This window comes from Pygocentrus nattereri, chromosome 9 (genome assembly GCF_015220715.1).
Source record: "Pygocentrus nattereri isolate fPygNat1 chromosome 9, fPygNat1.pri, whole genome shotgun sequence".
NCBI lineage: Eukaryota > Metazoa > Chordata > Actinopteri > Characiformes > Serrasalmidae > Pygocentrus > Pygocentrus nattereri.
In genome coordinates, this window is record NC_051219.1 from 12,843,483 (window position 1) to 12,858,003 (window position 14,521).

At 39.5% G+C, this 14,521-nt stretch overlaps 1 protein-coding gene across 7 annotated transcripts in view; it reads right to left on the reverse strand.

Moving 5' to 3' along the window:
• Nucleotides 1–995: 995 nt before the first annotated feature.
• The window catches only part of LOC108435569 (AP-1 complex subunit sigma-2), a 49,540-nt gene continuing 36,014 nt past the window's right edge, over nt 996–14,521 (reverse strand). For 3 of the 7 annotated variants that reach the window (XM_017711502.2, XM_017711494.2, XM_017711495.2), the window contains one exon: nt 11,426–14,103. In XM_017711502.2, the coding sequence (XP_017566991.1) occupies nt 14,068–14,103 (36 nt within the window). In that variant the 3' untranslated portion in view covers nt 11,426–14,067. Of the gene's footprint in view, nt 3,483–9,464; nt 9,474–11,425; nt 14,104–14,521 lie in introns of those variants that run through there. The other 4 variants (XM_017711496.2, XM_017711500.2, XM_017711498.2 and 1 more) reach the window with 2 other exon arrangements.

The window sequence follows — 14,521 nt, forward strand, 5'->3', positions numbered from 1 at the left end:
GATGGTAAATGTAACGGCGAGAATGCTTTTAAACTGAGCTCAAGATTAATATGCATGCAGCAATGTGCTCATAGAGTAAGCACAGAAAAAGAGACTGCACATAAAAGTCTTTTCAGATTTGCTCCATATTTGAACGTCTCTCTGCTTTCATTATCTAACATTTTATATCCAGGCATGTTGTTTCATATTACCATCCATTTGTGATGTATTTCCAATAATGTTGTGGCCTTTGTCTACCTTATAGGCCCACCATGTGTGCACAATACAATTGATGACTGCATCTGTTGTCCTGTACAGTTTGTTAGCTGCTCCTACCATATTCATCATTGGTCAGTTTTTGACCACAGGGCCACTGCTGAGCAGATATTATTTAGCCGAGGTGATAATTTTCAACACAGCAGTGACACTCATATGGTGGTGCGTGTGGCATTTTTCAGTATTTAGTGTGTCAGTTTTTCACTGAAATCTGCAGGGATGTTTTTCCACGCCTCCAAAGTTCGGTCTTAGAAGTTGGTTGCTTTCTGCTTCTCACAATCCAAGTAATCCCAAACATATTCAGTGATGCTGAGGTCTGGACTCTGGGAAGGTCAGTCCATTGTTCAGAGAACACCAGCAGCCTCGTTTGCAAATGTTCTTCTTTTTTGTTTGTTTCCTTTTCTCAGCAAGGGCTACACATCCTTTCATACTCACAGTGTTGAGTTGTCCTCTCTCAGTGGAAGGATGGACAAAACACCTGTGGATTTTTTCAAATCTGAAGCAACAGTGGGGCTTGATTTTCTCCTCTCTCTCAAAGATGAAAGCTTTAAGTGCTGTTTATCTGATGAGCACAGGATTGCTGGACTACCAGGTCTTGCAGGTGGTTGCTAGGAGTCTCATTTTCTCTGTCTTTTAAGAATTTGAATGAAAATTCAAATTTTGTTAACTCCTTTTTTGAAATAATGAAGGCTAGTCTTGATTTTCTCCCCCTGAAGATGAAAAGCACAAACCCAAGCCACTTATAAATGTCTGTAAACAAATTTTATTCCATTTTGAGCAACAAACACTGCAGTACTGGCTTCACTTTGAACAACACATAACATGTTCCTCCATGGTGAGACGGGCGGGTGAAGGTGCTACAAAGTGAAGGAGGGATCCATTTGAGCAGACAGGCTACCTCTAATGAGAGTAGAGCAAAAATCACAGCATCACAGTTTTACTGTATATTGGTGACCGATGGCATTGAGTATATATGAACTGTTGTTCTTTTTTTTGTTATAAATATTAAAAACTAAACCCTAAAGTAAACATTGGTTATCCACATCTAAATGTAATAAATTAGGCTATGTGCAATACTATATTTAATCCGAGGAGTTCAGAACAGTATTAGCGTCAGTGGACTATCGCTTTCAGTAGTTTAACACAGTGGATCATCATAGAGAGTGGTCAGGGCAGTGAAGTCCATGCTTCTGTTGTGCTTTCTCCTCCAGCCATCAGTTCCAGCCAGCCCAGGAGAGCAAGCTGAACCGAGTACTGCTGCCGATCGTCCTACATGAATGTAAACTGAGGCGAAACCTAACAAAATAGAAGAACTCTTTGGTTTAGTGAATGAATCCCTTTTTCCTCCTCTAGATCTTTGACCAATCAAGAAGAGCCTACAAGGTTTGGTGCTCTTCTTGTTGCGTTAGCTTTTTTCCAGGATGCTAGTTTTAAAGCAGACTTTTTGTATCTTTCTTCTGTTAAGTAAATGAGTGGCCTTTCCTTTCCTTTCCTTTCCTTTCCAACAACACACCTTTGACCAACGTTCATGTCTATGGTGATGTCTGGTATGTAGGCAACATCAAGCCTTTTAGTAAATAATGAGCATGGGAGTTCACAAAGCAGGACCTTTCCAGTTAGCCAGGAAACTTTAAGGAATACCCCATTTAAATCTGCTGTAACTGTACCCTACACACTCTTAAAAAAGAGTTTTTTAAGGGTTCTTTAGTAAAGATGATGATTATTATAGAGAACCATGAACACTCAAAGAACGCTTTGCATGCGTAAATGGTGAGTAGCGCGTACATTTTTTGCATGGTGAAACGGTTCTTCAGATCGATGGACATCATTAGCCATCATTCACCAACTGTTCTTCAGAGGAAACAACTTAAAACCCACTTACACAGTTTTCATGAATATTCTAACATTTACCATTGGGTTCTTATTTGGGATTTGTTCTTAGGTGACACTCAGAAGCACAAAAGTGTGAACTATTTTTTTCTTAGGACATTTCTCAAGATATTGGTGAATGAGGTCCAGCGTGTTTTCCATGGCTCTATATAGAACCTTTCTGAAAATGGTTCTACATAGCACCAAAATTGGCTCTGCCATTGTTATGATGTCAAGCTGCTGAATTCAGTCAGTAAATGTTTCTTTGAAACACATTTTAGACAGTCCACCTTCCGGAGATGGAACTAGTTTTCCAGAGGGAAGAACATGTGGTAATACGTTACATATATTGATGGGGTTGCATTTGGCTCTTTATTTGCCAGTTTTCCATTCCACCTTAAATGGTACCAGAGATGCACTCTGGCGCAATGGAACTGCTGCACTATTTAAGGTGGAACGGGAAATTAGAAAAAGAAGCTGGCACATAAGAAGCCAACTATAGCCCCGTCTGTGATGTGGTGGGAGTGGAGCTTTCACTCATCATGGTGAATGCTAGAATAAGTAGAGAAAGTGGAAATAACCGGAAGTGCTTTTTTCTGTGTTGCTTTAGTGTTTGACAGTTGGATAAAACTTCATAAGAAGTAAGTTAGCTTAGAAATTCTCAAAAGATCTGACGATAGGCATGTATGCCAAATGTTTATTGATAGATTTCAGCAACTGCCCTGTAGTTTCTTTCTACTGTCTTTCCTTTTCTACGTCCAGACAAATGCACTGAAATGATTGTCTGTTTTAATTGATGTTACAATACAGATACAAAGGATGGAAATTAGGCTGAAAAAGTGCTGGAGTATTCCTTTAAGTTTAAAGAGATGCTGTCTAATAAGAAGGTCCATGATCTCTCCTCCTATTTGTCAGTTTTCACTTATCCGGCTAAGTGGGAAATCCTGCTTTTGTGGAACAGTGACATTATAAAAAAGATGACTGACAATTACTGTTGTTGTTGTTGTTGTTATTATTACTGATGAATACAGAGGCGTGCGTAAACATGAAGATACTGACCTGGCATTTTAAGGCTGAGTTATCATGAATGGTGATGAAGTCATTTCCCAATGAATCTGTACAGTGCTACATTGTGCATGTTGTTTTAAGCACACAGATACAGAACAAAAAAATAAGTATGAGTGATGAACTGTTAAAACATGGACACACAAAGGTGTGTATGTGTGCTACATCTTCAAGCGGACAGAGAGACAGTGAGTGCGTGTGTGCGTGCGTGTGTGTTTGTAGGATGGTGCGTTCTTCTCAGCTGTTTAGGTGAGTCCGATCTCCTCCAGAACACTGCGAGGGGTCTCTGCTTCCTGAGGAGAGTGAAAGGAACAGCAGGTCTAATCATCATCTATCACAGGCTGCACATCATGGCTGTGTCCCAGTTCATCAATGTGCACTTCACACTACAGGTACAATACCGGCCAAGGACATGGAAGCAAAGAGTGTTTATTTTGTTGTTGTTTAAAAATATATATCTGGAAAACAAAGGGAAAATAGTTTCCAGTGAAGTGAATGTCAAATAAAAAAAGAAACAAAAAAAACAAACAAAAAAAAAACAAAACGAAAATACTGTGTTGCAGTTCAGGAAAAGAACACTTACCATTTGGATTCTCTGTAATCATTTAAGATAAACCTGAATTAATCACAGTCTGAGCATCTAAATCTGGATTAATCACAATCTGAGTAACTAAACCTGGATTCATCACAGTCTGAGCATCTAAATGTGGATTAATCACAGTCTGAGTAACTAAACCTGGATTAATCACAGCCTGAATAACTAAACGTGGATTAATCACAGCCTGAGTAACTAAACCTGGATTAATCACAGTCTGAATAACTAAACATGGATTAATCACAGTCTGTGCATCTAAATGTGGATTAATCACAGTCTGAGTAACTAAACCTGGATTAATCACAGCCTGAGTAACTAAACGTGGATTAATCACAGCCTGAGTAACTAAACCTGGATTAATCACAGTCTGAATAACTAAACATGGATTAATCACAGTCTGAGGAACTAAACCTGGATTAATCACAGTCTGAGCATCTAAACGTGGATTAATCACAGTCTGAGTAACTAAACCTGGATCAATCACAGTCTGAGCATCTAAATGTGGATTAATCACAGTCTGAGTAACTAAACCTGGATTAATCACAGCCTGAATAACTAAACGTGGATTAATCACAGCCTGAATAACTAAACCTGGATTAATCACAGTCTGAATAACTAAATGTGGATTAATCACAGTCTGAGTAACTAAACATGGATTAATCACAGTCTGAATAACTAAACGTGTATTAATCACAGCCTAAATAACTAAACATGGATTAATCACAGCCTGAGTAATTAAACGTGGATTAATCAGTCTGAGTATCTAAACCTGGATTAATCACTGTCTGAGCATCTAAATCTGAATTAATCACAGTCTGAGTAACTAAACCTGGATTAATCACTGTCTGAGTAACTAAACCTGGATTAATCACAGCCTGAATAACTAAACCTGGATTAATCACAGTCTGAGCATCTAAACGTTGATTAATCACAGTCTGAGTAACTAAATCTAGATTAATCACAGTCTGAGCATCTAAATGTGGATTAATCACAGACTGAGTAACTAAACCTAGATTAATCACAGCCTGAATAACTAAACGTGGATTAATCACAGCCTGAGTAACTAAACCTGGATTAATCACAGTCTGAGTAACTAAACCTGGATTAATCACAGTCTGAGCATCTAAACGTGGATTAATCACAGTCTGAGTAACTAAACCTGGATTAATCACAGCCTGAATAACTAAACGTGGATTAATCACAGCCTGAGTAACTAAACCTGGATTAATCACAGTCTGAGTAACTAAACCTGGATTAATCACAGTCTGAGCATCTAAATGTGGATTAATCACAGTCTGAGTAACTAAACCTGGATTAATCACAGCCTGAATAACTAAATGTGGATTAATCACAGCCTGAGTAACTAAACCTGGATTAATCACAGCCTGAATAACTAAACGTGGATTAATCACAGCCTGAATAACTAAACGTAGAGTAATCACAGTCTGAATAACTAAACGTGGATTAATTACAGCCTGAGTATCTAAACCTGGATTAGTCACAGCCTGAATAACTAAACGTGGATTAATCACAGCCTGAGTATCTAAACCTGGATTAATCACAGCCTGAATAACTAAACGTGAATTAATTACAGCCTGAGTATCTAAACCTGGATTAATCACAGTCTGAATAACTAAACGTGGATTAATCACAGTCTGAATAACTAAACGTGGATTAATCACAGTCTGAATAACTAAACGTGGATTAATCACAGTCTGAATAACTAAACGTGGATTAATCACAGCCTGAATAACTAAACGTGGATTAATCACAGTCTGAATAACTAAACATGGATTAACCACAGCCTAAATAACTAAACATGGATTAATCACAGCCTGAATAATTAAATGTGGATTAATCAGTCTGAGTAACTAAACATGGATTAATCACAGTCTGAATAATTAAACGTGGATTAATCAGTCTGAGTAACTAAACATGGATTAATCACATTAAACCTAACACCCCTGATTGATGAAGCTTTCAGGAGCTTCTGAATATGAGATCAACGTGGCTCTGATTTCATCAATGACACTGCAGGAGGATCAGCAGAAGCTAAACTCACACTGTTGATACAGACACTTGCTTTTTTCATCATGTTTACTTTTACAGAGTTAGTGTTGCTTCCACACTTTTGGCCTGCAGTGTATGCACTACACATATATGGAGAAGGTGACATTGGTGTTTCACACCATCCAGTTATGACTCATTCACTCAGACATCCCATAATTCTTCAGGATACAATTTTATGAGGCCTACTCCCACTTCCAAATTTTCCAATTTGGAAAAATGCCCAACTGAGGCTGCATCAGAGTTGAGATAGTGGACTGAGAAAGCAAATAAACTAGATTCTCTCCTTGCTCAGTGTGTACTTTAAAACTGAGGGGATCCTGTATGAGCACATGAAGAAACTACTCAGTAGTTTGGAACAGCTGTTCAAAAGTTTAGAATCAATGTTTTAATAGTATAAAACCAGGAAATTGTGAATAAAAACCTGTATGCTAGTCATGTTCACAGATTCCAAGTGATTAACGGGAGTTACTAAGTTGTAAAATAGGTGCGTTTAGAATGACAATATTTATAATCATATTTTTATTAAAACAAAAAAGTCATTTAATTGCAGAAACTGTGTTTCAGTAGTGACAATTTAACGTTACACACTTCTTTTCAGACATCTGGGACACATTCACTTCAAAAACAATGGGCTCATTTTGTGGCCATGAGGGACGGCCATGGAGTCTCCTGCTCTAAAATGCAAGGGTGTGGCTAAAATAAGGCTCTTTGTGTTTTGGTATTGACAAGAAAACACGGGGCAGCATTTTTTGGATATAGTCGTTTTTATTTAAAAATTTAACTGATGATAAATCTAAGTCATTCAGCTTCATTTTAAAAGAAAAAAATTCAATAATCTTTTTTATTTTTTTAGGACACTGAAAAAGAAACAGGCAAAAAGTCAGTATTTTTTTAAATGAATTATTTAATTAATAATTAGTGGTTAAGGTTTGGGACAGACACCCTCCCAATAGAAAGCACCATATAAATGATTTTGTTTATATTAAACTTACTACTATCTCAATTAATGCCAGATCACAGCACCATCACTGCAAATAACAAAGACCTGAAAAGTTTTTTTACTGCTGAACTGCAGTTTTGAACTAATTCTGCAGAACGGTCCATATATACTCATCTTGTATCTACAGTCAGCTCCACTTATCATATAGGTGCACTGTGTAGTTCTACAGTTAGACTGTAGTCCTTCTGTTTCTCTACATACTTTATTAGCCCCCTTTTACCCTGTTCTTCAGTGGTCAGGACCTCCACAAAGCAGATTTTGTTTGAGTGGTGGTGGTGTGTTAGTGTGTGTTGTGCTGGTGGGAGTGGATCAGACACAGCAGTGCTGCTGGAGTTTTGAAACACTGTATACACTCATTGACCACTCTAATAGTCACTCCTACATTGTTGGTCCACCTTGTAGATGTAGCTCATCTGCTGCTGCACAGTTTGTGTTGGTCATCCTCTAGTCCTTCATCAGTGGCCACAGGACGCTGCCCACAGGACGCTGGTCAGTGGACTATTGGTCAGTGGACTATTCTCAGTCCAGCAGTGACACTGAAGTGTTTAAAAACTCCAGCAACACTGCTGTGTCTGAACCACCACGTCAGTGTCACTGCAGGGCTGAGAATGATCCACCACCCAAATGATACCTGCTGTGTGAGGGTCCTGTGGGGGTCCCAACCATTACAGAATAAGGTGAATGGAGGCTAACAAAGTATGCAGAGAAACAGATGGACTACAGTCTTCTAAGCCGCTTCTCCCTCAGGCTCACGGAAAATATTTAATACACCATCCCAAAATAATTAATTGTGTATTAAATCTACAAAGTTATTATTGTACAAAAGAAAAAAAATATTACGATTCCAAGCTATGATTTAAACTTTTGAACAGCAGTGTACATGAACTGGGCAATTTGAGTCCACAAACAAAGGCTATTACGAGGGAAGTACTCACTACTGCTGGAACACAGGCCGTGGTACACGTTATAAAGGCATTCCTGTGTAACCTTAAAATAAAAGGGAATTCCAAGATTTTTCAAAACGTCTGTAGAATTCAATCATTGAAAACAAAGACATTCAGAGTGATCTGTGTGAAATTGTGCACTGTGGAGAAACATGCTGACTCACTTTCTTTATAGTGGTGGTGATAGGAACCAGGAGTCCCAGTGTCTACAATGCAAATACAGCTATTTTATTTACGTCCCTCCTTAGTTTTTATATGTAATGTTGATGATGGTAGTGATGCATCTGAAATAGTGTATTTTGCCTCGCAGCAAGCTGCAGGTGCCATTTCTACACCAATAGTTTTGTAATGTGTTTTGGGCCAATAGATTATTTGTAAAACTATTATAAAACAATGTCTCAGGCATCAGACAACATATTCAGAACTATTTCAAGTTATGTTTTTCTGTGAGGGAGCTTTTAGAGGCGTTAAAAGCTTCAGACATCTGGTTCCCATTGCCACCACTGTGAACACACACACACACACACACACACACACACACACACATCTAAGCTGGTTCTCCCTCAGGTTCGCGGTGGGTGCTGGAGCCTATCCCAGCTGTCATCAGGCAGAACGCAGGATACACCCTGGACAGGTCACCAGTCCACCAGTCCACAGACAGACATACACATTCACTCACACACTCACACCCAGGGGTAATTTACCATGTCCAATCAGCCTGACTGCATGTCTTTGGACTGTGGAAGGAAACCGGAGAAACCGGAGGAAACCCACGCAGACACGGGGAGAACATGCAAACTCCACACAGAGAGGACACAGACCGCCTGGCCAGGGAATCGAACCCAGGCTCTTCTTGCTGTGAGGCCACTGTGAACAATTGGGACTCAATTCTGTAAGTTTCACTATAGTGACAAATTCCATATCAAACCACTCTAAATGAGTTTGTTTACAACTTGGAAAGTTTGCTGAAAGCTTGGTGTACCCTTTAAAAAGAATACTCCAATCTTTTTCATCTGCTACAGAATAGAAAACACAATAGAAGCCAATGGGGAGATGCTCCTTTTACTAAATACAGGAAAATTACTGTTGCATGTTATAAATGCAGCAGATAGAAATTAGGTTGAAAAATACTGGAGTATTCCATTAATTTGAAAAACAAAAAACGGAACATGACCATTTTCCCCAGGCACTTGGTTCATCCATCTACCTGCCACTTGAGTCATTTTACTGACAAAGGACAAAAAGATTAGAGTTCCTGATTTGAAAGACTGCTAAAAAACTACTTGTACGTAACTCAGGAATAAGGTAGTGGAGAGTGAGAAGACATTCAGAGGTTGACACAATCGGACACACACACAAGAAATCTGGGAGTATTTTTGACCAGTGCGTAAACAAGACACAGAAGAACTGAAGTGAGTGGGTCTTTCTTGAGATGTGATTAAACAGAACGTTCTCAATTTCGTTTGAATGATCCAAAAATAAGCGATGTGTGGGCATGCCACATGACTCAGGGACGGGTGACTCAGGGATGGCGCTCATGAGTGGCGGACAGGAGTGAAATGTGAAATTACTACAAATGCACACAGTTGCACACGGATGGGCGATTAAAAGCTGTGGGAGTTACATAAAACGTGGGAGGGTGACACAGAAAACAATTCGCACTTACTTTGGCGTCCTACACAATACGTCAAGCACAAAGTAAAGAGAGAAGTGAGGGATGAGAAGAGATGTCTCACTCCAAAGCCTGCTGCTCTCTAGCCACACTAAGCCAATCTGAAGTCTAGAATGCTCAGTTCTGCCCAAGAATCAGAACCAATCAGAAACGACCAATCCAGGCTCCGCCCACTAATACGATCTTTCGTATTGAACGCTGACCGAAATCACGGCCCACTGTAACAGTGTGGTTCATTTCAATTTTACCTTAATGTTAGATCAGTCAGGTTAATGTTAGCATGATAGCAAATTTGTTTTAATTACCTACAACATGCTCCTCCTTGGAGACGAGCACTTAAAAATAGAAATCCATGAACATCACTACTTTAGGTTGTATGGGAGTCTGTAAAGCCTATCCAACCTTGCAACAGTCATGTACCAAGAAAGTATTTGTGGTAGGCGTATGGATCAGTCAGGTTTTCTTGGCCAAGTAGCATATCACGTACAACAACTTCGTCTTGGCAGGAGATCACAAGGGCCCATATCATGAAAAAGTACTTTCTTTGCTTTTTTTGATATAAAAAAGTTTGGTCTAGTATGCGGAAGTTTTAAAAAGTCAGTCAGTCCATGCAATTCATGAACGAAAACTAAACTGCAAAACAATTTAGCCTACAGCAGTATAGCACATCAATACATGTTGAAGTGAGAAGTGGTAAGAACTGCTGTTACTGTGGACAATCCATGAAAATGGCAGCCAGTAAAAACAGTGGATATTTACATATATTGGTCTAGAGGAATAAACATAGCCTTAAAACATAAAGCTGGAAAACGGACATACAGAAATGAATTTTGACTAAATAAAACTACACAAATATTATACATGGACTTCAGATAGAAACAAGAAAAATATGGGCCCTTTAATACAAATACATTGCAGAGTAAATAAATAGATTAGAAGAGCAGCAAAATCTTAAAGACTAGCAGTTGTGCACAGTAAAGGGCAAGCATTCAATTGGAGAATCCAGTTGAGAACGGGGTCGGGATCAACTCAGTCTGGGTGGGAGCACAGGCAGTTGGCTGCTCTTCATCCAGTGCAGTCAGCTATGGGGCGAAGGAGCCCATTTCCACATATTGATTCTCTCCACAGAGGCTTAGACTCTCACTCAGCCAGGTTTTTAACGTTTGGCACCAAGCGTGTGCATCTCTCACCGATAATGCTGAATCATTTATGACCACTGGGCCCTGCAGCTCCCCACTGCATTAAAAACAAACCCATTAAAGGGGCGCCAGAGCCTTGAGAGGCCTATAGCAATATGTGTCTGTGGACACATTCATTGACATGTACATTCTGAGACAGCAGTACTTCTGACACTCTTAAAGGAAGAATTCAGAGAAAAATGATATGCACACAATTTTCCCCCTAACCTAAATATAATCAGTCAGCCAAGATGTACCTGAAGGTTGCTTCTCTAGACTTGCTCAGGAGCTATGAGGCTTAAGTATGCACACAATTCAGCCTTCAAAATGGCTTCTATAGCTCTAGTTTAGCAATGCGACACACTTTGGTCCATTTCTATAGAGCCATACAGCATCAGAAAGCACACAGGCGCTGACTATAGCTTCTATTCCTTGCTACATCAACCTCACGGCTTCAGTGCAAAGCTAAAGAAGTAAACACATCTTGGCTGTCATCAATTTGGAGACATGTCATATAGTGTATTAGTAATTTTAGAAATAAACAATTGAATGTTACTAACATTAACCAATAAAAGTAAATATGTATGCTTCAGTGGTGACTGGTTGCCACTTCTTCTACTGTTTTGAAGCAGCTAGCTGACGTGGAACGCTGCACTGTGCTTTAACGGCTTTCTCCCACTCTTCTTGTGTGGGAAAAACGTCCTCTCGGAGAAATATCACGTGCCATCCTACAGTTGCAAGAATCAACCCCAAGTCCCCTGTTTATATGACAGGATGTTTTCAGTTCAATTGGGTCACTTTATTTTTCTTCTTTAATGAAACAGAATAAGAAACATGATTTTTGACAAAATGATTAAGACTAATCACATTCTTACTCTTACTAATCAACTCTAATTGATTTTGTAACGTGAACAAAGTTTTGATGGTCAAATAAAAATCTACTTGCTGCGATTTGACAGTCTTCATTCAGAAAGTGTACAAAGACACTAGAATCTAGCTAGAAGTCTTTCTACTGTGTGAGACATAGTTCCATGTGTACTTTGTGGCTGTGGGTGCTGGGCAACAGATACATTTAATCAATGTTATTATCTTGCAGTTCTGTTACATTGTATTTCATCATGTGCGCTATTATAATGGCAAATGTTTGCCTTTATTTTACTGATTGGAGCCCATGTGCAAAATGAACGACTGAGAAATGTGTCAGTAAATAGTGAGTACAGGCTAAAGTGCCTAAAGTGATTTATTACTATAAAGACTACAGAACACCAGCAGTGCAGATCAGTAAGAGCTGAGTAACATTGTGTGTGTGCAGTGTTGCAGTATCTAACTCAGTTATGCTGCTGTGAAACACCAATAACTGTGATGAGAGTGAAGTGCTTCAGTGCTGCCTTCAGTCAGCAGCTTTCTCCATACAATCATCTGAGCGGTGGTTCAGCCTGTACTGGCATAAATCCTAGCAGTAATATTTTGCTCAGTGGATGAACAACAGGCTTCGGTCAAATATATAATGAACACCTACCAATGTTTAGAAGTCAGAGACCACCCTATATTTATTTAATTTACAGTCAAAACAGCCTTTACAACACCAAGTATTCATTTTTCCGAGGTCAGAAAAAAGCAGGAAACACATATTTAACGGAAAATTATACAATGGTCTCCAACATGGCATGGCATGATATCAAATCTAAAAAATTGAACTTTTCCATCCTCACAAACTTAAAACCGACAACAAAAGCTATTTACAAAGAAATCAGTGACACTATGTTCGCCTTCAAAAAGATGCTCGACATTCACATAAGCAAATATCCAAACCCACTTCAGCTGCCTGGAGTTTCCAGAAGTTCCAAGCTTCCAAGTTCAAAAATGATTAGAGGATACAGAGAAAATGGGATGCCTAACAAAAGTGCAAGACCGGGCAGACCACCAAACTGTCTCCATCAGAGACAGTAAAAAAGCAAGATCTGAAAATAAATCAAGATTCAAAGGTGTTTCTGTCCATCCTTCCACTGTGAGGGGACAACTCAACATTGTGGGTCTGAAAGGATGTGTAGCTGTCAAGAAGCCTCGCTGAGAAAAACACCCAGCTAAACATTCCGAGAAGTAAAGAATAGTGTTTTATGGACCGATGAGTCTAAGTTTGTGATTAGCATAATCTCGTGAGAAGCTAAAAATCAAATTCTATGACTGAATTTAAGATGTATGGAAAAATATCTCTGTGCATGTCTGTGAAAAGCTAATAGAAAGCCTCCTAAAAAGTATGAAACTTGTAATAAAGGCAAATGGCGAACCCACTAAATACTGCAAAATCTTATATTTAGTTGTTGAGGCTTCTGTGCATTTCTGTTTGACTGGAAATTAAATAAATGAAAGGCTGGCCTCCGACTTTTGCGCACTGCTGTACACCATTTACTCAATTCAATATCATTTTTAACACCTGTTCCACATTTTCACCTTGGGCTTGGGACATGATTCATCCATATCAAGAAAGCAGGCTAAACTAACACTTAAGAATACACCATATCAAAGTATAATGGTTGTACGTTTAACCTGGCATTAAAGGAATACTTCAGCATCTGATGCACATGGTTCATTACCAAAGACACTAATTCCTGTAACATCCTATTGGCTTCTATTATAAGAATATTATGAATCAACAGGTTCTCAGTTTTCTTTTATGTACAGAGAAAAGTGTAGAAATGATTGTGCATGGGATTCCACTGCATGATACAAATGCAGTAGATGCAGATTAAGTTGAAAAACTGTGGAAGATTCCTTTAAGAAAATGCCCATACTAGTTTAAAACCATACACACAGTGCCAAACGCATAGTGAGCATCACACTTATTTATGTTCATGATAAGATGTAGGTAGACTCAAAAATCAACTCTTCATCTTTGTGCAATTAATTTGTGGCCTTGAATAATGCAGCCTGAATAAATGCAGAAATGCAGATCACCAGCCCGTGGTTACTGACAGTGCTGTCAAAAAGGAACACCAGGGGTCGTTGTTACTGAAATTCTGCACACAGGTACAGGTAGACGAGAGATGAAGGTAAACATGGGCTGAGAGCATGTGCATGAGAAAGAAGGAGAGATAGAAAGAGACACTGCGAGAGAGAGGGAGAGAGAGAGAGAGAGAGAGAGAGAGAGAGACGGAGTGAGATAGAGAGAGTGTATGTGTGAATATGTGTGGGATGAATGTGGTGCTAACACACACACACACACACACACACACACATACACACACACACATACACATACACACACACACACAGGATGACGATGAGACTGAAGACCCCAGAGATGCTGCGTTCTTTTAGGACTGCGGTGGAAGAGGAGGAGGGGCCAGCAGGAGCACCATGCAGGTAAGGAAGGGGCTCAGCATGCATGACGGACAACCACCAACAGCAGTGACAGCCAATCAGTACACAGGCACATTAAAGTACTCATGTCGGGGCTGAGGGAGAGAAAGAGAGAGAGAGAGAGAGAGAGAGAGAGAGAGAGAGAGAGAGATGCACAAAAAACACAGAAACATAAAATAAAAGTCTCAAAACAGTGCAAGCTTACAGACGAACCTTTAGGCAACAGTTATCATACCTAGAGAAGAGAAGACAAAGTGCAAGGCACGAGACAGCAGGCAGTGGACAGCGAGAATCAGACAAGTGCTGCATATGCACAAACAGAGTGCTGGGTGACACACTGTCCATCCCGGTATGCTGTTGCTGATGTCACACAAAATCCTGATTTTCAGTTACAGCTAAATTGCGTATTGATTAGCTCCCCGGACATAAACGTGCTGTGTGTTTGACTTTCAGTGCAGAGAAACTTGCTGACTTACAGTGGTGCTGATAGGAACCGGGGATCGTAATGTCTAC